Source organism: Leucoraja erinacea, chromosome 25 (assembly GCF_028641065.1).
Source record: "Leucoraja erinacea ecotype New England chromosome 25, Leri_hhj_1, whole genome shotgun sequence".
NCBI classification, from domain to species: domain Eukaryota; kingdom Metazoa; phylum Chordata; class Chondrichthyes; order Rajiformes; family Rajidae; genus Leucoraja; species Leucoraja erinaceus.
This window is the reverse complement of record NC_073401.1, coordinates 26,654,553-26,679,950: the sequence shown is the minus strand read 5'-3', so window position 1 is coordinate 26,679,950 and position 25,398 is coordinate 26,654,553. Positions and strand designations below refer to the sequence as shown.

The following is a 25,398-nucleotide window of genomic DNA, read 5'->3' as shown; positions in this document are numbered from 1 at the left end:
GGGGGGGGGGAGAACAAAGAATGAAGAGGGACCATTGGTGACTAAATGGAATACTTTGTCAACACCCTATATATGGCGGCTCTGCATACTCGTGTGACACGTCAAATGTGATAATAAAATATAATTCATTCATGATGCACATGACCTCGGTGTGGAAAAGATGTACCTCGGGTCCATTTTAAATCTTTCCCCTCTCACCTTAAATCTATGCCCTCTAGTTTTAGACTTACCTACCCTGTGAGCTGGAGCATTGTGGGAATGAAACTATAGTTTAGTTTAGTTTAGTTTAGAGGTACAGTGTGGACACAGGCCCTTCGGCCCACCAAGTCTGTTTTTTTTGGCCTCCACTGCCATCTGTGGCAATGTATTCCACAGATTCGCCACTGTCTGGCTAAATAAATTCCTCCTCATCCCCCTTCTAAAGGTACGTCATTTTATTCTGAGGCTGTGCCCTATGGTCCTAGATTCTCCCACTGTTGGAAACATCCTCTCCATATCCACTCCATGTAGGCCTTTCATTATTCGGTTGGTTTCAATGAAAAAATGGATTGTTTCCTCAAAAGATGGATATTAACGGGAGACCTGATAGAAGTATATAAAATGATGAGAAGCATAGATAGGGTAGACAGTCAGAACCTTTTTCCCCCCAAGGTGGAAATGTCGAGGGCTAGAGGCCTTAGCTTTAAGGAGAGAGGGAGCAAAGTTTGAAGGAGATGTATAGGTGTTTTTACATCAGGAGTGGTGGGTGCCTGGAACATGCTGCCAGGAATGGTGGTGGAGGCAAATATGATAGTGGCATTTAAGAGGCTTTAAGATAGGCACATGGATATGCTAGGAATGGAGGGATATGGACTGGAGGAATATTGACAGAAGAGATGATAGACACAAAATGTTGGAGTAACTCAGCGGGTTAGGCAGCATCTCTGGAGAAAAGTAATAGGTGATATTTCGGGTCGAGATCCTTCATCAGATGATTATAATTTGACATCATGTTCAATCTGGGCACGGTGGGCCAAAAGGCATGTTCGTGTACTGTTCTGTTTCTATGTTAAGAGTGATGTTACTTCTAATCTACTCCCATCAGATCAACTAATAAAAATGAGAAATCAAGCAATCTTATCAAATTAAATACTTTTATAACATCAATTTGCCCTACTCCCTATCCCTCTTTCCATGAATCCTGTTTCTTCTGGTAATTATTTGGTCTATAACATGCGTAACATTGTATTTATTTGTAGGTAGCTCTATCCTAGTCGTAGAATTATAGTCATACAATGTGGAAACAGGCCCTTCGGCCCAACTAGCCCTCGCCGACAAACATGCCCCATCTACACTAGTCCCACCTGCCTGCATTTTGGCCTATATCCCTCTAAACCTGTCCTATCCATGCAACTGCCTAAATGTTTCTTAAACATTGCGATAATATTTGCCTCAACTATCTCCTCCAGCAGCTCGTTCCATACTTTCACCACCCTTTGTGTTAGAAAGGTACCCCTCGGGATCCAATTAAATCTTTCCCCCCCTCACCTTAAACCTATGTCCTCTGAATCTCGATTACCCTACTCTCGGCTAGAGATTCTGTGCGTCTACCCACTCTATTCCTCTCATGATTTTGTACACCTCTATAAGATAATAATAAAAATACATTTTCGTTTCCAAATCTCTCATGTATAAAATCGCATGTGCTTGGTTCACATGAGCAGCTACTGCAGATGTGTCGCCATGAATTAATCTTTGTTGGATGCTCCCTGGGAAAATGACCACATTTTTCAGACAATAGTTCCTATTATCTGTAGGGATCAGCCATAATTTTCAATTCCTTCCAGGTCCATCAATTCAAATTCCTAGCAGTTCAAAAATCTTTGTTTTTAGCAAATGCTCACTACTCACTCAAACGTCTTTCATCTAAGGCAGAAGTACAAAGATTTTTTCTGAATAAACTAGCTGGGTGTTTTCACATTAGTCCACGCTGGTTTGCTCAAAGCGATGCAGTAAAAACTATTGAATTTCAATGTGTCAGCAATGTGGTTGTAAACATTTCCGTAACTGCACATTATAAACTGCCTAATAAAACAGCTCACCTAGTGATATACAAGAATTCTAACATGTATATAATACAATACATACATATAATTACCTGCAGCTGAATGCCAGGCGGTATTGAATCCCATCTGGCGCTCCGTTCTCCGGGATGGTCTTGTTTGGATTTGATTACTTGCCAATTTATTTCTAAAAATAATGTCACCATAACAAACTAATTGCATGCACTCTGTGTTATGTCTGTGCCAAACACGATGCCAACTCTAAGAAAGGTCTCTGGTAGTGTGAGGCAGTAACTCTACCGCTGCACCACTGTGCCGCTCAGGTGAGGGGGGGTAAGATTGAATTGGAACCTGAGGGGCAGCTTTTTCACACAAAGGGTGGTGGGTATATGGAACGAGCAACTAGAGGAGACAGTTAAGGCAGATACTACAACAACATTTAAAAGATACTAGATTGAGTGGGACCCGTTAGGTCCCAGGTTCACAGGGGAGGGCTGGTCCCCCAAAGCAATATTCCACCAATTTCAATATACACATGCACACGCACACGCACACAGACACACACAGACACATAGACTCACACACACATGCACACACACACAAACACACACCCTCCACCTCACACACACACATACACTCACACACACCCACACACACACATACACACACATACACTCACACGTACACACACTCACATATACACTCACACACACTGACTCACACACCATATATACAACAGTAAACTTTCTTGAATCTACTTGGCTGAGCCTGGCCTCTCCACTGTGGGGCTTCCGCAGTCAGCAGCACTTCCGCAATCAGTGTGACCTCTGCACTTACCAGAAATTACGCAATCAGCGCGACCTCTGCACTCACCGGAAATTACGCAATCAGCGCAACCTGTCCACTAAGCGGAAGTCACGAAACGAGCAGAACTTTTGGACTAAACCCAGTCGGACCTAATAAAGCATTTATTCCTTCCAAACACAATCGGACCTAATAAAGCATTTATTCCTTCCAAACACAGTTGGATCTAATAAAGCCTTGCAGTTTCAAGCACAGGAAGGGCAGCAGGCCAAACAACTCATGTCATTGTTATTTTGTTTCATTTCATTTCCAATTAAGCATTGCACTTTCGAGCACAGGCAGGGCAGCAGGCCAAACAACTCATGGCATTGTCATTTCATTTCATTTCCAATTAAGCATTGCATTTTCAAGCACAGGCAGGGCAGCAGGCCAAACAACTCATAATAATAATAATACATTTTATTTATGGGCGCCTTTCAAAAGTCTCAAGGACACCTTACAGAATTTAACAAGAGTAAAAAACATATAATCGGAGTAAAATAAATAATAAAGACATCACCAATACACAAATTAAAGACAGAATTCGATCCAAAGACAAAAAAAATCAAAAACACAATGTGAAGAGAGAGCAGCGGCAGCTAAACCGCACCAGCATCCACTCTCCCTTCCGACACCCATCTTGGACACAAACTAAAATAATCACTTACACACAAAAATCATCCCCCCACAATGGTTACCACTGTGGGGGAAGGCACAATGTCCAGTCCCCATCCCCAGTTCTCCCAAAGTCAGGCCTATTGAGGCCTCCGCTATTGCCTCTACGGAGGCCCGATGTTCCTGGCCGTTCTAGCCGGGTGCTGTTGCCCCGGCATCGGGAGAGTCCTCTCAGTGGCTGGGCCACCTGGAACGGCCGCTTCCTTACCGGAGACCGCGGCTTCCGAAGCCGACAAGGCAGCGCCGGTTTGGAGCTCCGAGGCTCCCGATGTTGAAGTCGGCGCCGCCCGCTCCACTCCGCAGCCCGGAGGTGTTGAACTCGGCGGTCACAGCTCACCGGAGCTCCAGCGCGTCGATCCAGCGCGGTGACCCAGGCAAGGCATCGCCCGCTCCACTCCGCGATAGCGCTCCAGCGCTGTGCCGCCACTGAAGCCGAGGTGCTGGGCGGTCCCCGCCAGGAAACGGCGCTCCACGCCCGCTGGTAGGTCACAAGGACGGGTCGACGGGGCCGCCCGGAGAAAAAGCTGCCTCACCGACCAGGTAGGGACCTAGAAATATAGTTACCCCCTTCCCCCCACATTTAAAAAGTCTATTTCTCCCACAAACAAAACACAGGACTCACTAAAACTACAAAAAAAAAAGTGAATTAAACGGACGGCTGCTGGTTAGCAGCCGTTCCCCAAGATGGCTCCTCCTCCAGCAATGTGATTGGTCCTCTCGGCCGACTTTGTCATTAAGGGCTAACAAATCATTTATTAAAAGTAAGGTACACAAAATGCTGGAGAAACTCAGCGGGTGCAGCAGCATCTATGGAGCGAAGGAAATAGGCAACGTTTCGGGCCAAAACCCTTCTTCAGACTGTACAAAAGTACATTGCAGACTCACAGTTCAGTTGATTCACAGTTTAGGTAGTGGCACTCTCTCATGGTCTTGCAGAGTGACTGACTAACGTCCAGGCATCCGGGGTTTTATAGTCCCGCCCTCCCGCCCCTAACATCAATATACCACACAGACAGGAAGTGGTCAAGATGAGACTTTTAATTATATAGATTTAGAAAGATACATGGGTAGTTAACATTGGCAGGAAACTGGAGCACCCATAGAAAACCCACAAGGAGAACATACAGTCTGAAGAAGGGTTTCGGCCCGAAACGTTGCCTATTTCCTTCGCTCCATAGATGCTGCTGCACCCGCTGAGTTTCTCCAGCTTTTTTGTGTAACCCAGGAGAACATACAACTCTACCGCCGCGCCACTGCCTGCACATGCTCCATATCACTCCATTCCCCGCATATCCGTGTAGCTATCCAAGAGTCTTTTAAATGCCACTGCCTCCACCATGCTCCCCTCCCTTGCTGGGCAAGATGGAATTGAACCACTCATCTTTGATAGAAACAAAATGCTGGAGTGGCGCAGCGGGTGAGGCAGCATCTCTGGAGAAAAGAACCGTCAGATGAAGGCTCTCGACCCGAAATGTCACCTATTCCTTTTCTCCAGAGATGCTGCTAGGCCCGCTGAGTTACTCCAACATTTTGTGTCTATCTTCAGTGGAAACCACCATCTGCAGTTCCTTCTTGCACGGTCTCATCATTCGCTATTGGAGGGAACTGCCCACTGACTGACAGGGAGAGCTGATGTTGGCCATCACTGGACGTGGTGTCAGGGGTGGGGAACGAACCATCGAAGAGCATGGGTTACTCCGCCCCACTCTGTTTTCTTTCCTCACAGCATACTAGGCCCCTCTGCAAACTTTACATCAGCTACAGGAATGGCAAACAAGCAGCTCCTCCCTTCTCTGGCCTCACACCACAGTCTCAGCCATTTCCACATTGCCAGGATTCGAGGGCTTAAGGTAAAGGGAGAGGTTGAGCAGACTAGGACTACATTCCTTGGAGCACAGGAGGATGGGAGGTGATTTTATGGAGGTGTATAAGATGAAGAGGGGGATAGGTAGGGTAAATGCACAGAACCTTTTACCTAGAATAGGGGAATGAAGAACCAGAGAACGTAAGTTTATGGAGAGAGGAAAGATTTAATAGGAACCAGAGGGGCAATTTTTTCACACAAGGGATGTTGGATATTTGAAACCGACCAGAGGAGGTAGTTGAGGCAGATACCATCACAACATTTAAAAGACATTTGGACAGGTACATGGATAGAAAAGGTTTAGAGGAATATTTGGCCAAATGCAGGAAAGTGGGAATAGTGTAGATGGGGCATCTTGGTCGGCATAGGCAAGGTGGGCCGAAGGACCTGTCTCCACACTGTATTACACCCCACCCCAAAGATATAGTTTTTTTTTAGTTTCTTGGGAAACAGTATGGAAACCGGTCCTTCAGCCCACCGAGTCCGCACCGAACAGCGATTACTCGTACTCTGTTCTGTTGTACACACAAGGGAGAATTTACTGAAGCCAATTAACCTACAAATCTCACTTCTTTGGGATGTGGGAGGAAACTGGGGCACCTGGAGAAAACCCTCACGATCACGGGGAGAATGTACAAACCCATAATGAGGATCAAACCTAGGTCTGTGGAGCTGTGAGGCAGTAACTTTACAGCTGCGCCACCCTGATGCCCTAAATTTAGTCAATCAATGGCTTGGTCACCAACCTTGTTTACTTCATCGTTGGCCCATGAATCTGCAGTCTCTCAATTTTCTCCCATTCTATTGTTCTGCAGGTCAAGCTGAAGGTGGTGCCCCAGCCGAGCACGGTAAGTCTAACTGAACACAGCACAAGCACGTTGCTTACTCCTGAACTCTATCTCCTCAACCCAATCACATCGATCAAGACTTCAACAACGTCACTTTCAAGTAACAGCTTGTTCAGTTACTCCTTTTTGGAGAATTGGGCCCTTCACCTTGGAGCGCAGGAGGATAAGGAGTGATCTTGTAGAAGTGAATAGATTGGGTAGACACACAGAGTCTCTGGAAACTATCAGGCAGATAGGACTAGTGTATGTAGGCACAATTTCTGGAGTAACTCAGCGGGGCAGGCAGCATCTCTGGAGAGGAGGAATGGGTGACGTGTCGGGTCGAGACCCTTCTTCAGAATGAAGATTTAAACCAGCATCTGCAGTTCCTTCCAACACATTTTACATGCTATCCAATTTCCGCACAAACAAATTATGTCCAATGAAACTGCAAGATGTAGATATTTACCTAAGGCAATTATTATTATCTTAATTATTATTACCTCTAAATTTTCATCCTGAAGGATTTGGAAAAAACCTGATGGGGTGGGGAGTGAGGGATCTTCCCAAAATAATAAATGAGGGTCCATTTCACGTACAAGTGCCTGAGTACGTTTCTCCCTCCTGCATCCTTCATACACATCCACATCACCCCTCCTCAAATCCCTGGCACGGTTGGCACTCAGTTGATGTCTTGTTGTTCTATGTTGCACAGGAGATACGGATGAGAAGGGAGGAATCCGCAGAAAGTCAGGTAATTTTCCCGATCCACCCTACACTGGTCTTGGTAAGGGTGACATTTTATTTGGGGGGGGAGGGGGAAATCAGGGAATATTTGAATATTTTTCTGATAGACCCAAAATGCTGGAGTAACTCAGCGGGACAGTTTTTATCTCTGGAGATAAACCAACATCTGCAGTTCTTTATTTCTAATATTTTCCTGATCAGTTTTTAAATGACTTGCTGAGTAGAGTCCCAGAGATGGCAGTGAATTTGTTTTAGTTTTGGAGATATAATCGTGGAACAGGACCTTTCCCCACCGAGTCCATGTCGACCAATGATCACCCATACACTTGTTCTATCCTACACACTATGGACAATTTACAGAAGCCAATTCACCTCAACCTACACGTTTTTGGAATGTGGACAGAAACCAGAGAACCCGGAGAAAACTCACGCAGTCACAAGGAGAAAATACAAACTCCATACAGACAGCACGGGTCAGGATTAAACCCGTGTCTCTGTCCCTATAAGGTAACAACTCTACCGCTGCCACACCGGGCTGCCCGAAGCCTGAGCTGGTGACATTTTTCAAAAGATTCTGGAGTCATGAATAAATTCTACGGATCTAAAGAGGATAGAATCTTGGAATTAGAAGTTACAGTACAGCCTACTGCACTTTATTTCATCCAAAGCCTATCAATGCATCGTCTGTTCCTCTTTATAAGTTCATAACATTTGGGAGCAGATTTAGGCCATTCAATCCATCGAGCCTGCTCCGACATTCAATCATGGCAGATCTATCTTTTCCTCTCAACCTCATTCTTCAGCCTTCCCCCGGTAACCTTTGATACCCCTCCTCATCAAGAATCAATCTCCACTTTAATAATATGCAAAGACTTGGCCTCTGCACTGTCTGTGCCAAAGAATTCCACAGATTCACCAGCCTCTGGCTAAATAAATTGCTCCTCATCACCTTTCTAAAGATGCATTCTTTATTTCCTGAGGCTTTTTCCTCATGCTACTGCGTTTCAAGTAATAAGAGTCCGAGCCTGTTCAAACTTTCCCCATAGCTCAGGCTCTCAAGTCCTGGCAACGCCCTCATAAATATTCTCCACCCTTTCCAGTTTGACAACATCCTCCCTATAGTATGGTGCTGAAAGCAATACTCTAATTGAGGCCTCACCAACATCTTATATTACTGCAACATGACCTCCCAACCTCTTTACTCAAAACACTGACTGATGAAGGCCAATGTGCCGAAAGCCTTTTTGGCCACCCTATCCACCCGTGACGCCACTCTCAAGGATAGTTATTTCTTTAACTGAGTACCGAACAAATTACTGATGTAACACATTTAACTTGCTTCCAACAGTACACCATAGCCACAAGGTTAAGGAAATCTAACACTAGACTTAAATTTAATAAATATCTTTAAAATGAAGTCACCCCTTTACTTGCCCCAATCCTGTAGACAGTGTTACACTAGACTAGTGTGGATGGGACATGTTGGTCGGTGTAGGCAAGTTGGGCCGAAGGGCCTGTTTCCACACTGTTTGACTCTCAATTACTCTGACCCTCAATGCATGCAATATCAGCCGAGAGGAAGTTTGGAGTTTACATGACACCAACTGTGACAACAAATCTAGTATACATATCTAGTATTTAAATATCTGCTGATAGTATCTTCAACAGATTGAACATGCTGTTGAATGCCACACAAACAAATTATATCCAATGAAACTGCAATAGGTACATATTTACCTAAGGCAGTGATGCGTGGATTGGAAATGAGCAAGTTTCCAAACTCGGGTGAATCAGACTTTAGGTTATAGCTGTGAGAATCAATCAGCATTGATAAGATTCTGCAAAGTATAAAATATAGTATTTATATTTAAGTGGGTTGATAAACCTGACTCGGGGACAAAGAGCCATGTCGAGCATCAATAACTGGATTATTATTGAAAAGGCACCAAGAACGTTGGACAGAACTATGCAGGGTTATACATGGGTGCAAAGCTCAAATGGAAAACCCTGTGAGAGAGGTGGTGGCGAGATTGTTCTCCTTCCCCTTCCACCGGTGGGATAGCCCTCCTTGCAGGAGCATTTGTCCAGTATGTGTGGTTCCCCACCTTCCTGTGCTCCCTGGAGCTCTAATGCACTCTTTGTTATCGAGTCATACAGCGTGGAATCAGGTGCCTCGACCCAACTTGCGCACGCCGACCAACAAGTCCCATCTACACTTGTCCCACCTGCCTATATTTGGCCCATATCTCTCTAAACTTATCCTATCCATGTACCTGTCTAAATGTTTCTTAAACGTTACGATAATATATGCCTCAACAACCTCGTCCGGCAGCTCGTTTCATATACTCACCACCCATTATGCAAAAATGTTGCCTCGGGGCCAAGGGCAGCATGGTGGCGCAGCAGTAGAGTTGCTGCTTTACAGCGCCAAAGACCCAGGTTCGATCCTGACTTTGGGCGCTGTCTGTAGGGAGTTTATATGTTCTCCCCGTGACCGCGTGGGTTTCCACTGGTGTTCCAGTTTCCTCCAATGCTCCAAGGACGTACAGGTTTATGGGTTAATTGGAAATTGTCCAGAGTGTGTAGATAATGTTAGTGTTCGGGAATCGCTGGTCGGTGTGATCTCAGTGGGTTGAAGGGCCTGTTACTGTATCTCTAAACTAAACTCTAGCTCTATTAACTCCTTCCTCCCTCACCTTAAACCTATGATCTCTGGTTCTCGATTCCCCTTCTTTGGGCAAGAGCCTCTGTGCGTCTACCCGATTGATTCCCCTGATGATTTTGTTTACTGCGGCTGCTCTCTCCTCAGGCATGGAAGTCGAGCCTGGGCCTGCAGGCCGCGGTGCTCCCAGCTACACTTCTTCAGGAGCCTGGCCGGCAGAGCCACGCATGGTGGCAGGCAGTGAATGCGGAGGAGGTGAGGGTCAGGACGGGTACAGCGGTGACATGGAGGGAAGCAGCAACAGGAGCCCAGCAGGTCAGTCTCACCTGAAGTACCCTTCCAACACTCCACCTTTCCCTCCTTTAGTGCCTATCGTGTCTCGCATTATTTCCTTCTCTCACTCCCTGCACCTTTCATATCCAGCCATTCTTTCTTTTTCTATATAGGGTGGGCAGGATCAGCTTTGGTCTCCTCCATCTGCTTGATCTTGCTTTGACCACCAGTCCCCTCTTCCAGCTATCTTCTCCCCCCTATAATCAGTCAGAAGAAAGGTCTCGACCCAAAGTGTCACCTATCCTTGTTCTCGAGTGATTCTTCCTGACCTGCTGAGTTACTCCAGCACTTTGTGCCCTTACAACCTTGGTCTTATTGAATGGGCCTGAGGGGTAGAGGAGCCTTCTCCTGCTCCTCAACAGACTTGGACCTGCCCACCCCCTCTCCCAGCTGTCTTATGTTCATAAGTTGTAGGAGCAGAATTAGGCCATTCTTCCCATCGAGTGTACTCTGCCATTCAATCATGGCTGATTTATCTTTTCCTCTCGACCCCAGTCTCCTGCCTTCTCTCCGTAACCTTTTACACACTTACTAATCAAGGACATCAATCTTCGCTTTAAAAATATCCAATGCCTTGGCCTCCACAGCCGTCCGTGGCAATGAATACCACAGATTCACCACGATCTGACTAAAGAGGGAGGTGAATCTTCTCCTCCCATCTCACCCAACACCCACAATCAGTCTGAAAAGGCGTTCCACCCCAAAATGTCACCTATCCATGTTCTCCATAAATGTTCCTGACCTGCTGATTTAATGCAGCAATTTATCTCCTGATCCTAATTAGTACGTTTATAAAAGAAAATACAAAGTGCTGTGTCTCCATTGTATGTTTATAATGTACACAGAGAAGGAACACAGATCATGCAAAGTGGCACTGCAGTGACAGTATAAAGTGCCAGTATTTAGTTACTTCCTCTTTGTTCATTGCTTGACTTCAGGGCCTGTCCCACTTGGCCGTCATTTGCGCGCTATTTACGCGACCTCGTCGTTGCGTTGAGACGCATGGGTAACATGTGGGCCGCGCGGGAAGGTCGCATGGAGCAGTTTTCCAATTGCTAGCACCACTCAAGAAACTGGAACATTTTAGAAAATCACCATAAATATGATAAACTGGGTATTCAAATGATATCATACGTTCCAGACGGCTGTGCTGACGGATGAAGACGCACGATGACGCTCGCGATCTTCGCGAGTCAGTCACTACCGGCCTGTCGCGTAAATGACGGCCAAGTGGGACAGGCCCTTAACTCTTCACAAGCTTCTCCTTTGGTACTTTATGAAGGATTTCTACTTCCATCTTCCTTTCAGGCAATGAATTCCACTTCTAGTTTTCTCCCGCGTACCCCCCACACGATAATCAGTCTGAAGAAGGATCCCGACCTAAAACGTCACTTAAGCATGTTCTCCAGAAATGCTGCCTAACCCGCTGAGTTCCTCCAGCATTTACTTTAGATTTTAGAGATACAGCACTGGAACAAGCTCTTCATCCCACTGAGTCCGCACCAACCAATGATCACCCCCATACACTAGCACTATCATACACACTGGGAACAATTTTCAATTTTTACTAACACCAATTAAACTACAAACCTGTACGTCTTTGGAGTGTGGGAAGAAACCGGAGGACCCAGAGGAAACCCATGTGGTCACAGGGAGAACGTACAAACTTCCCACAAACACACCCGTAGTCTGGATCGAACCCGGGTTGCTGTAAGGCAGCAACTCTACTGCTGTGGCACTGTGCCACCCCCTTTTGTGTCCTCCTTCATCAGTTGGGTGAAAAACAATTGTTGCCTCTCTTTTAATCCTCCCACCAAGTAGCACAGACCCATCTCCTTCATTTGTAGTCTTTAGCCGCCAAGATTAATGTTGAGGATAACAATGTTTGATGGGCATTAGAAAGGGCTGATGTAAATCATTGGAAATTTCTGGTTGTGTCTCTGCGTTCTCCAATATGTACCTCCTCCTGTCTGTTCAATTTGATAAAAATCCCAGTGATAATCATGGACACCCCTCTGGGCCTCTCAATGCCCATTGACAACTTCCATAGCCGTCTGCCACAATGAATTCCACAGATTCACCACCTTCTGACTACAGAAATTCCTCATCATCTCCTTACAAAAGGTACGTCCTTTTATTCGAGGCTGTGCCTTCTGGTCCTAGACTCACCCACTAGTGGAAACATCCTCTTCATATCTAGTCATTCTAGGCCTTTCCCTGTAAGTTTCAGTGAGGTCACCCCTCATTCTTCAAACCTCCAGTGAGTACAGGCCTAGAGCCATCAAATGGTTGTCATACATTAACCCATTCATCGCTGGGATCATTCTCATAACCCTCCTCTGGACTCTCCAACCCTCTCCTACTCCCTCCTCAGATATGGGGCCCAATTCCACTCTTCTCATTTGATATGAATTGTCCCAGGTCAGTGCAAGGAGACGCACTAGTAGAAACACTAGTAAGGAGCATGAATAGGCCAACAATGAACCATTGTGGGCTCCACCTTTCCTTGGTCACCTGTGCCGATTCAGCTTTGAACCTTTCCTTCTCCTGACTCTCAGGCTGAAGAACGGTCTCAACCCGAAACGTGAAACGTTGCCTATTTCCTTTGCTCCATAGATGCTGCTGCACCCGCTGAGTTTCTCCAACATTTTTGTGTACCTTCGATTTTCCAGCAACTGCAGTTCCTTCTTAAACAACATGCTGCTTGATCCACTGAGTTAGTCCAGCATTTTGTGTCACCTTCAGTGTAAACCAGCATCTGCATGTCCTTCCTATGGTAGGATTAGGGTATTTTGGAATAAAATAGCCTATGGACTAAGGACATCATTCCTGTGCCAGTAATTTTCACAAGACATGATGATGCAGAACTGGAAAGGGTTATGAACAATCTAAAACACTAATATTGTTGCCATTCCCTCAAATATTGACTGTTCTCAACATGTTTATATCCTCTGTGCAAAGTTCATAAATTAACCACCTGTAATGCTTCCAACTTCTCAAGCATAACACCAGGTCATCTTAAATGTCCTTATTCATTATGACGCAGGAGACCATTCCGTCCTTTAACTCCCTGCAAAGAAAGCCGACCAGTACCATTCTCCCCTCTCCTTAGTTTAGTTTAGAGTTACAGCATGGAAACAACCCTTCGGCCCACTGTGTCCATGCCGACCAATGATCACCCATTCACTAGTTCTATGTTATTCCAATTTTGCATTCTGCAAACTATGGGTAATTTACAGAAGCCAATTTACCTACAAACCTGCACATCTTTGGAATGTGGGAGGAACCCAGAGCACCTGGAGAAAACACATGCGGTCACAGGGAGAATGTGCAAACTCCATGCAGACAGCACCAGTAGTTGGGATCGAACCCGGGTGTCTGGCGCTATAAAGCAGTAACTCTACCGCTGCGCCACTGTGCCCCACATTCTGCGCACAAATACCCATCGACTATTCTGTTTGATTCTTCGGCCACATACCTACTGTCGGTGGGAATTTACAATAACCAATACACCTAAAGGTGGGAGGAAACCAGAGCAGCCTGCAGAGATCCATATAATCGCAAGAAGAGCAAGTAAACTCTGCAGAGGAAGCATTCAAAGTCAGGAATCAACTTGCATTGTTAGGGCTGAGGCAGTGGCACTAACTCCGCCACCCTAAACATGCCGAAGTTCACTTATTTCTTCCTTTCACCTTCCCCTGTATAGAATCAAGAGTGTTTAATTGTCATAGGTACCAACAGCAGAATAATGGGGATCTTACTTGCAGTAGCATAATATGCCTGGGAACACAGTACATGTAGATTTGGCATGTCTCCAACAACTCGTACACACTTCTACAAATACACCGTAGAAAGCATTGTGTCAGGTTGCATCCTAGCTTGGTTTGGGAACAGCTGTGGCCAAGGCTGTAAGAAATTGCAGAGAGTTGTGGATGTAACCCAGTCCATCACACAGACCCACCATTGACTCCGTCTACACTTCACGCTGCCTAGGGAAAGCAGCCAACATAACCTGAGACCTTTCCCACAACCCAGGTAATTCCATCCTTTTCCTGCTCCTGTTAGACAGAAGATGCAAAAGCTTGAAAGCACGCACCATTCGACTCGGAAACAGCCTCTTCCCCCATGTTATCAAATTCTGAATGGTCCTTACATAAGCTCTCATTTATCCAACCTACTTCATTGAGGACATTGGAATTTTTTTCTCTGGAATTGTTACGCTTCAACGCAGAGAACCATATTCTACACTCTGTATCTTTCTCTTCCCTCTACCATTTATACTTGAATTTAGTATTCATGTCATTCATGGTATTATCTGATTTCTTTGGTTAGCATGTGAGCAGAAAGTTTTTCACTGTTCCTCGATACATGTGACAATAATAAACCTAAACCTAAATAATATGTAGTAATAAAATATGTCAATAAATTATTTACCACCGTGCAATAGGTAATAGTATGAGCAAAAACGCAGTGTTAGCTAGGACAACCCATAGAAGTCCATAGTTAAGGTTAGTGTTGTGTAGTGCTCGCTGAATAAATACTTAAAGTGAAACTGCGTAAACTAGCTTTTGACATTATCTGAAGAGAATGGATGAGAAAAGTTTCTCTGCTAACCTGACCCACATATCCTCTTGATACAAAGCAAAGCAAATGAATCATTCATTGAAGCTGCTGGTGAGACATCGTTCATGCAAAATGGCTAATGCATTTGCTTACTTAACAGAAGATGTTACATCACAGTAATTCTTTTGGAGATGATTCAATGTGAAAAATACCACATTACTTCCATTAATAGTATTTCAATAGAGTTCTGACTACTAAAATGGACACAGAGCATTAAGTTTAGTGTTATAAATGATTTATTCTCATGAAGGGTGGGTTGCCAAACTCTTATCTCATAAATATTTCAACATGTTTGATGCCTACTCTGTTTTGAGTCCAGTTACTGCTCAGCATTGGTCTAACACTGTGAGGAATATGATTGATAATTAAAAAAAAACAATTATAGATGCTGGAAATCTGAAATAAAAACCGAAAATGCTGGAAACACTCAGCAGATCAGGCAGCATCCGTGGACAGAGAAGCTGTGATAATGTTTCAGGTCAATTTTTTGGATGACTCGGGTAGAATCACTGCCTCACAGCACCAGAGAACCAAGATTTAATCCTGATCTCAGGTGCTGTCTGTATGGAGTTTCACAGCCAGGCTAGTGAAATGAGAAGAACTAAGTTAGAAGAAGGGTTCTGACCAGAATTGTCGTCTATTCCTTTTCTACAGCAGTTAGAACGTTTCAAAGACCAGAGAACCAGTACCACTCATTACTATTTGGGGCCAAAATAGTGTGTTACTGTGTGCTTGATATTATACATACAGTAACAGAGTTAAATCTGTAAGATAATGACAACGGCATTAATGCACATGCAGATAAAGGCGGAGAAATCGACTGAGGGAGGTGAATGTGATCTGGCTAAACAGTACAGTGCAGGAACAGTACATCACAGGGTCACAATGTCTGTGTCGAACATGATGCCAAGTTAAACTAACCTCCTCTGTTTGCACATGATCCATATCCCTCCATTCCGTGCACATTCATGTGCCTATCTAAACGCCTCTTAAACACCACTATCAGATCTGTCTCCACCGCAACCCCTGGCATCACTCTCTGTGTAAAAAAGTTTGCCCTGCACATCTCCTTTAAATTTTGCCCATATCGCCTTAAATCTATGCCCTCTAGTCTTTGAAAATCCACTCAGGGAAAAAAGTTCTGCCTCTCTGCCCTATCAATGCCTCACATTATTTTATATAATTCTATCAATTCATAGAGCATGGCATAAAGTCCCTTCAGCCCAACTGGTCCATGCTGGCCGAGATGCCCCTTCTAAGCTAAAACCATTTACCCGCATTCAGCCCATACTGTATCCGTCTGAACAGTTCCTATCTATGTACCTGTCCAAGTGTCCTTTAAGCGTTGGAGGTGGCACCAGAGACCCAGGTTTGATCCTGACTGGAATTTGTACATTCTCCCTGTGACCTGCGGGGTTTTCTCTGGGACCTCCAGTTTCCTCCTGCACTCCAAAAACATGCAGGTTAATTGGCTTGGTATAAATGTAAATTGTCCCTAGTGTGATCACTAGTTGACGTGGGCTCGGTGAGCCGAGGCACCTGTTTCCATGCTGTATCTCCAAACTAAACATCTGGTTCTAGATTCCCCTGCTCTGGATAAAACTCCCCTCAGCCTCTGACACTCCAGAAAGTCTGTCCAACCTCTCCCTGCAGCTAAGATAGCTGAGTTAGCTGGAGCTCTTAAAGATAGCAGTCAGGGGATATGGTGAGAAGGCAGGAACGAGGTACTGAATGTGGATAATCAGCCATGATCACAGTGAATCACATGATCACAGGCTCGAAGGACCGAATTGCCTACTCCTGCACCTATAGTTTATTGTCTTTGTCTATTGCCTAAAACCACCTAATCCAGGCAGCGTTCTGGTAAAGCATTGCCTAATCTGCCGATTGTTGCCAGCATTTTGTGTTTAATTGCTTTCACCCTGCTGACGTTAACTCTAACCCTTTTCCCCAGCCGGACGGCGCCACTCTCCAGCTCCAAGCTCCCGAGCTCCTGCTACCCAACACCAGGCTGCTGCTACACAGCCTCCCCAAGCAAGTACGTATCTCCCGCGGGGTGGGGAATGAGGTGAGGCGAATGGGGAGCGCCTGAGGGAAGGCTTGACCAGCTGTGCGGGGATCGGACACGATGCCAACACTCAGGAAAGAAAGTCAGATCAATGGACGAATTACTGAAGGGAGATGGGAGGGAGCTGGAGGCAGGTGGAGGACATTTCAGAACGCGTTTATAAGTTATAGGAGCAGAATTTGGCCATTCGGTCCATCGAGCATTCTCCCCCATTCAATCATGGTTGATCTATCTTTCCCTCTCAACCCCATTCTCCTGCCTTCTCCCCATAACCCCTGACACCCTATAATGTACTAATCTAGAATGTCAATCTCCACCTTAAAAATTCCCATGACTTGGCTTCCACAACCTTCTGCGGCAATGAATACCAGAGATTCACTACCCTCTGACTAAAGAAATTCCTCCTCATGAATGAGCCGTTGAAAGTCTAGCAGCCGAGGCGATCTCACAATCTTGTGCAGCAGCTCTAAGCTAAGCAATGGCTTGATTAGTATGGACGTCAAAGGATGGCAGAGATGACTCGTTGGGCCGAATGGCCTAAATCTGCTCCTATGTCTTGTGGTCTTCTGGCCGCAAGTGGTGCTTACCCAACTGCACAGTTTCCAGTAAACTATGGGACGATCAGGAAATCTGTGCAGAAAAACATAAACACAGAGGATGATAAAAATAGCAGCAGGAGTAATCCATCCAGCCTATGATCAGCCATTGACTAAGATCGTGGCTGAGTTTTTAGTGTTGAGGTCCTGGGAAAGTTCTCCTTTGTTAATTGGGCAGGTAGAGCTGCTGCCTCACACTGCCAGAGACCCGGGTTCGTTTCTGACCTTGGGTGCTGTCTGTGTGGCGTTTGGACTTGTTACCTGTGACCGTGTGGGTTTCCCCCGGGTGCTCTGGTTTCCTATCACATCCCAAAGACGTGTGGTTTTGTATTTGGCCGTGGTCAATTGCCCCAAGTGTGTCGGGAGTGGACGAGTAAGTGTGATAACATAGAGCTAGTGTGAACAGGTGATCGATGGACGGCGTGAAATCAGTGGGCTGAGCAACCGGCAGAAACCCACGCGGTCACAGGGAGAACGCGCAAACTCCACACACAAAGTACCCGAGGTCAGGATCAAAGCCGGGTCTCTTGCGCTGCTAGGCATCAGCTCTACCTCTTTGTACAGACGTGTATTTTGAGTGGATGGTTTCCTTCCTCGTTCATTGGTGACCTTCATTTTGGTGCTCTTCTTACTGACATTATTGGAGAGCAGTGGACCTGTTGGACTGACATTGTTTTTGTCTCCTTGTTTACAGGTGGCCCTGCAACCTATAGACCAAGTCAGGGATCAACTCCCAGATACCCCGAGCAGAAGCCAAGTAAGAGCGACCCCCCCATCCCGTCCCTTCCCTCCCCCGCCCATCCTTCCGCATTCTCCCTAGTCTTCATCTCGGTCCATCGATGGGCAGTGAAGAAAGAAAGACTTCCCTCTTGTGTGTTTTCTGTCTTTGACAGCGGTGGGCTCCCCGGCCCTGTCACATTCCGTGCCCAGTCAGCCCCCCCCAACAGTCGACTTGGGATACGTGGCAGCGAAGGAAGAGAGAGGCGTCAGGCAATCCAGCCAGTTTGCTGCACCCAGCGGCAGCCCCCCACTGCCTCCCTCCCACCAACAGCAACAGCAGGATGAAGAGGATGAGGAGGCTTATGATTCGGATGAACCCAGTAAGTAATCGTTGGGAAGTCCAAAAGGGCTTTATTAGTGTAATTTGGTTTGGTTTAGTTTAGTTTAGTAAAGACATCAAAGGTTACGGCGAGAAGGCAGAAGAATGGAGTTGAGAGGGAAAATTAGATCAGGTATGATCAAATGGCGGGGTTGACTTGATGGGTCGAATGGCCTAATTCAGCTCCCATGGCTTATGGTCTTAGTATTGGATACAATATGAAACATAAGTGCCTATGTTATCTGTGAAATGACAGCAGTAGCACCAGAGGAGATGTATCAGAGTTGTGATGTGGTGATGTGACATTTATGGGAAGAGATTATGGTTTTTAAACCAAAATAAGAGTGATTGACGAGAGAGCTAATTTCACCCTGACATTAGCGATTGTTGGCTCAGATGGTCTTGGTTGTGTTCACAGCGACACTGGGAGCACTGGAGTTCAGTCTGACATATGACCAGGTCAACAACGCTCTGCACTGCACCATCGTAAGAGCAAAGGTGAGCTGGCATGACTCATTTCACTTCAAATTCACCCTTTCTCTTATACCTCCGTGATCAAGTACAGAGTGAGGATTCCAAAGATATCAAATCAGTTTCTAGTCCATCAAGAGAATAAAAGTCAGCATTTATTCTTTATCAGAAACGACAATGGAAGCAGAATTCATTTGATTCAATTATTCAATTCAATTCAATGATGCAATGTTATTCTACTGTCAAATGTATCCCGGTACAGTGAGATTCTTTGTTTTTGCATACGATACACAAAGCGTGCAAAGAGTCGCCACGCATTTGGTGCTGATAAAATGACAAAGTACTCATTAAGTACTCATGGTCCATCTTTGTTCTTGGCACCCCCTCCACCCCCCCCCCCCCCCCCCCCCCCCCCCCCCCCCCCCCCCCCCCCCCAATCCCGCCAGGTTCCTCTTCGTACTCAGTGGTCCACCACCTCTCCGTGGCTCATCATCAGCTCGACGCCTATCGCCCTCAAATGATTCACCAGCGAGCTGCCCCTCTCCTCTCCCTGTCTTCATGCCCCGGGGGGGGGGGGATAAATATATCCAGAAACTAACATTGCGGTAAAGATACAGGGGGACTGATCATGGTACAGCATTCAACAGCACTTTCTGTGACAACAGGTAATAGGGCAGCACAATCAAGGACCAGTCTCACCCCGTCACTCCCTCTTCTCCCCTCTCCGATCAGGCAAGAGGTACAGAAGTGTGAAAACGCACATCTCCAGATTCAGGGACAGTTTCTTCCCAGTTGTTATCGGACAACTGAACCATCCTATCACCAACTAGAGAGCAGTTCTGACCTACCATCTACCTCGTTGGAGACGCTCGGACTATCATTAATCGGACAAAACAACATTCCCTTTAATCTGTTTCTGTACAGTGTGGACGCCTTAATTGTAATCATGTACCGTTTTCCCGTTGACTGGATAGCATACAATTAAAAAACACAATACACAGCTAATATATAATAAACAACAATCCAATATATTAATAATCTCTAAAATGGTGCAGAAAAGCCTTAATTCCTTCATACAACCGAAGTCAGTTCACAGTTCAAAGTTGAGGTTAGTATTCTTCAACCTAAAAAAAGACGCGCAAAGTGCTGGAGTAATTCAACAGGTCTGGCAGCATCTCTAGAGAACATGGATAGGCGACATTTCGGGTCGATACCCTTCGGGTCATCACCTATCCATGATCTCCAAAGAAGCTGCCTGACCCACTGAGTTCCTCCAGCACTTTGTGTTTCTTTTCTTGTAAACCAGCATCTGCAGTTCTTGTTTCTCTGGTGCTCATGGTTTTTAAACGTCTGAACCCTCTTCCCAACGGTAGGAGTAAAATGAAAGTGTGGCTAGTGTGGTGTGGGTCTTCGTTGATCCTGGCTGCCTTTTTGAGGCAGCGCCTCCTAAAGATCCCTTAGATGGTGGGGAGGTCAGTGCCCGTGAATGGTCAACCAACATTTAATTCAAATTATTATGAAGTCAAAGCAGATCTTCTTCTGGAGGCAGTGACCTCCCCAACAATATTTACCTGTGGTGATTTTGTGAGATTCAGTTCATATACTAATCGGACATCTATGACTTCTATCCTCCAGGGGCTGAAACCTATGGATTCTAATGGCTTAGCTGATCCGTATGTGAAAGTTCATCTCCTGCCTGGAGCCAGCAAGGTAAGATGTCCCCATTAGATTGTGAGCCGACCATTCATGACATCCTCCATTGCCGCTGCAGAGTTGAGACTTTGTCTGTTTTCTGACCACTGAAATATAAGGGAAGTTCTTATATCATATGATACTATATCTTATAACATAGGATGGGCATTTGACAGCACTGGGCTTGTACTCGCTGGAGTTGGAGTTAGAAGGATGTGGGGCGGACCTCATTGAAACTTACCAAATAGTGATAGACCTAGATAGAGTGGATGTGGAGAGGATGTTTCCACTAGTGGGAGAGTCCAGGACCAGAGAAAAGAGATGAGGAGGAATTTATTTAGTCAGAGGGTAGTGAATCTGTGGAATTGATTGCTACAGACAGCTCTACTGCTTCGCCAGTGTGTGACATGTTAAGGTTTGCATGAGGAGTCTGCACAATAGTTTTTATTGTCATATCAAGGTGTAGAGGGCAGGAACATACCAGTGAAGGTAGTTGAGGCAGGTACAATGACAACATTTAAAAGACATTTGGATAAGTACATGAATAGGGAATGTTTAGATGGATATGGACCAAACGCAGGCAGGTGGGACTAGTCTAATGGGACATCTTGGTCAGCTGTAGGGGCTGCTCCATTTAGTTTGACTCTATAACACTCGGGATGATGACCTGATGAATTCAATGAGCTAACACCTAATCAGTTGATGCTTCAAACACACAGTCGAACAAGCTGCGCACAAAGACTCTGCGCAACACTCGAAACCCAGTGTGGAACGAGCGGCTAACGTACCATGGAATCACCGAGGATGACATGCTGAGGAAGACTCTCAGGTGAGAAGCATGGCTGCATCCCCCACCCTGAGGCAATGGGTCCCCGGCAATCACCCACTGCCTTTCACCCTGCGTAAGAGCAGAAGAAATATCACCAGGAGAAGGCCATTCAGCTCTTCACGTCTGCTTTCCCATTGAATGAGAACATGGTCAGTTATATGTCTCATTTAGTTTAGAGATACAGTACGGAAACAGGCCCTTCGGCCCACTGAGTCAATGCCGACCAGCGATCACCCCGTACACCAGCACTATCCTACACATTAGGGGCAATTTACAATTTTACAGAAGCCAATTAACCTACAAACCTGTACATCTTTGGAGTGTGGAAGGAAACTGGAGCATCAGGAGAAAACCCACGTGGTCACAGGGAGAACGTACATACCCCATACAGAGAGCACCCATAGTCAGGATTTAACCCAGGTCTCTGGCGTTGTAAGGTAGCAACTCTAGATATAAGGTGAGAAGGGAAAGAAAAAAAGAAAGAAAAGGGGAGCAAGTAAGTGGTGGTCATACAGAGAGTGGTGGATATATGAAACAGGCGGCCAGAGGAAGCTCGAGAAATGGGGACAATTACAACATTGAAAAGGCATTTGGACAGATGCATGGATAGAAAAGGTTTGGAGGGTTATGAGCCAAACGCAGGCAGATTGGACTTGGTCATGAGAGAATCAATCAAAGGACCTTAAAACATAGAAAAATATTACAATGGCAAAACAATGTAAATATTATTGTTAATCTGCAGGAAGTTGGCTACAATGCTTCAATAGCTATCATTCCTAATAAAATATTTAATTGTGAGAAAGCACTTTTCAGATTGTGAAAGAGGGATGCAAATTGCTTATTATAATCCCTCCAGGGTGATATGGTAAACAGTCTTGTAATATTGGAACAAATTGCAACTGTTATAAGGTGTGGCTGATAGTCAATATTGTACTGCCGCTACATTGTTCCTTTAATTGATTCTACGTTTTGCTCCCACGTGCTAACACACTTACAAAAACAAGTACATGTAGTTAAACTCATTAATTAGGACCTAGGAAACATTGGGGAGAATATAGATCAGGCCCGCAATGTCTGTGCCGAACATAATACCAAATTAAGTTCATTCCTTCTGCCTGCACATGATCCATATTCCAACATTCCCGGCATATTTGTGTGCCTGTCTAAAAGCTTCTCACACACCACTATCGCATCTGCCTCAATCAGCACCTGTAGTAGTACATACCAAGCTCCTACCATTCTTAGTTTAGTTTGTGGGTCAAGGAAAGAGCGTTCACGTGGCGGCCCTTCTTTCCGCCAATCTTTCCACCACTACGCACAAGAAGCGCAAGACACCATTGTATGCAGATGCTGAGAAGTGCGTTCAGCTCTGGCTGAACAATTTCTAATCTTGTGGTGTGGACTCGATAAGAAGATGTTTAGTTTAGAGATACAGTGCAGAAACATAGTCCTTTGACCTGTCGGGTCTGCGCTGACCAGAGATTCCTGCACTGTACTACACACTGGGGGACAATTTATAATCTTTACCAAAGCCAATTAACTTACAAACCTGTACGTCTTTGGATTGTAAGCTACCTCATGATCCACGGAGATGCTGCCTGACCTGCTGAGTTACTCCAGCACTTTGTTGTTTTTGGTAAAGCAGCATCTGCGATTCCTTGTATCTACATTTCAGCTCACATCTTTGGGTCAGGACTGATGCAACAATCTTCTGATTCAGAAGAAGCTCCAGCTAAAACTGAATTATAGCAGTGCTGGTAGGGAGGCTGTAAAGGCAAGAGAAAGTGTTTCTCTTAATGTGGAATCAGAGTGTTACAGAGAATCATCTCGGTATGTCTTGTGTCAGATTTTGTTTGATAGTGCTGCTGCAAAGTACCTTGGAACATTTTACTGCAGAGAAGGTAGGAGGCACAGTGGCGCAGCAGTAGAGCTGCTGCCTTACAGCACATGAGACCCGGGTACGATCCTGACTATAGGTGCTGTCTGTATGGAGTTTGTACATTCTCCTTGTGACCGGGTGGGTTTTCTCCAAGTGCTCTGGTTTCCTCCCACACTCCAAAGATGTACAGGTTTCTAAGTTAATTAGGCGTCTGTAAATTGCCCCTAGTGTGTAGGATGCGAGAGTGGGATAACATAGAACTAGTGTACTGGGTGACCGTTGGTCAGCGTGGACTCAGTGGAAAAAGGGCCTGTTTCCACGCCGTATCTCTAAACTAAACAATACTTTCAAAAAATATTTGGGTAGATATATGTATAGGAAGGGTTTGGAGGCAAATGGGCCAAATGCAGGCAGATGGGACAAACCCAGAATGCCAACTTAGTCGGCATGGACAAGATGGGATGAAAGGCCCGTTTCAATGCTGTATTATAACTCTAAAACTCTATCTAAGGCACCACATAAATTCTCAAATTCACCTGGACCATTTCCGACATCTCCCTACCGTTTCTAGACCTCACCATTTCCATCGCAGGTAACAGACTACTAACCGACATCCACTACAAACCCACTGATTCCCATGGCTATCTGGACTACACTCTATCGCCTACTCCCAATTCCTCCGTCTACGCCGCATCTGCACCCAGGATGAGGTGTTCCAAACCAGGGCATCAGAGATGTCCTCATTCTTTAGGGAATGGGGGTTCCCCTCTTCGACTATAGATGAGGCTCTCACCAGGGTCTCCTCTATAAACCCGTAGCTCCGCTCTCACTCCCCATCCCTCCACTCGTAACAAGGACAGAATCCCCCTTGTCCTCACCTTCCACCCTACAAGCCGTCACAACAGATAATCCTCCGACATTTTCGCCACCTCCAACGGGATCCCACCACTGGCCACATCTTCCCATCTCCTCCCCTGTCGGCTTTTCGCAGTGACCGTTCCCTCCGTAACTCGTCCAATTCGTCCCTTCCCACCCAAACCACCCCCTCCCCTGGTACGTTCCCTGGCAACTGCAGGAAATGCTACACTTGTTGCTTTACCTCCCCCCTCGACTTCATCCAAGGACCCAAGCAGTCTTTCCAGGTGAGGCAGAGGTTCACCTGCACCTCCTCCAACCTCATCTAATGCATCCGCTGTTCCAGGTGTCAACTGCTCTACATCAGTGAGACCAAGCGTAGGCTTGGCGATCGCTTCAACCAACACCTCCGCTCAGTTCGCAATAACCAACCTGATCTCCAGGTGGCTCAACACTTCAACTCCCCCTCCCATTCCGAATCCGACCTTTCTGTCCCGGGTCTCCTCCATGGCCAGATTGAGTCCCACTGCAAATTGGAGGAGCAGCACCTCATATTTTGCCTGGGTAGTTTACACTCCAGCGGTATGAATATTGACTTCTCCAATTGCTTTCTCCCTCCTTCCCCTCCCCTTCCCAGCTCTCCCATTGCATATTGACACCACCTCTTCCTTTCTTTTTCCCGCCACCCCCCACATCAGTCTGAAGAAGGGTATTGACCTGAATCGTCGCCTATTGCTTCACCCACTCACCCGCTGAGGCTATTCCTGCCTCACCCGCTGAGTTTCTCCAGCATTTTTGTCTACCTTCGATTTCTCCAGCATCTGCAGTTCTTTCTTAAACATAAATTCACATTATTGTTGTTAACCTGACTTGCTCTTTTTCCAATCCAGGATCTCTGTCCTGGATGAGGACAAATTTGGTCACAATGAATTCATTGGAGAGACCAGGGTTTCTCTGAAAAAACTCAAGCCTAATCAAGTAAAGAACTTCAACATCTGCCTGGAGAGAGTGGTGCCGGTAAGGGTCTCTTTGTGATTATTATTCGGGGTCCTAGCTGTTTGGGATAGTTGAAGCTTTGACTCTTCTTCATAGCTGCAACCCAGTCAGCTTCAGGAAGCCTCAATGCTTATTATTGTGTGCACGCACCTATAGAATGTCCGGAAAGTGGCACAAACAAGAGTTAGATTGGTGCAGCGGGTAAAGTGATAAACAGTGCCGACAGTGCAGATAACATGCAGCATATTCATTTATTCGCTCATTCAGAGGCTGTTAAGAAAAACAGGGGCAGGTGGA

The 25,398-nt window shown here is 45.8% G+C and overlaps 1 protein-coding gene across 4 annotated transcripts in view; it reads left to right on the top strand.

Moving 5' to 3' along the window:
• Window positions 1-25,398, top strand: part of rph3ab (rabphilin 3A homolog (mouse), b) — a 200,048-nt gene that overhangs the window by 146,969 nt on the left and 27,681 nt on the right. For 3 of the 4 annotated variants that reach the window (XM_055655325.1, XM_055655323.1, XM_055655324.1), the window contains exons 7-16: window positions 6,240-6,272; window positions 6,967-7,005; window positions 9,808-9,975; window positions 16,571-16,654; window positions 17,975-18,037; window positions 18,174-18,380; window positions 18,798-18,877; window positions 20,486-20,560; window positions 21,262-21,371; window positions 24,996-25,122. In XM_055655325.1, the coding sequence (XP_055511300.1) occupies window positions 6,240-6,272; window positions 6,967-7,005; window positions 9,808-9,975; window positions 16,571-16,654; window positions 17,975-18,037; window positions 18,174-18,380; window positions 18,798-18,877; window positions 20,486-20,560; window positions 21,262-21,371; window positions 24,996-25,122 (986 nt within the window). The remainder of the gene's footprint in view (window positions 1-6,239; window positions 6,273-6,966; window positions 7,006-9,807; window positions 9,976-16,570; window positions 16,655-17,974; window positions 18,038-18,173; window positions 18,381-18,797; window positions 18,878-20,485; window positions 20,561-21,261; window positions 21,372-24,995; window positions 25,123-25,398) is intronic. The other variant, XM_055655326.1, reaches the window with a different exon arrangement.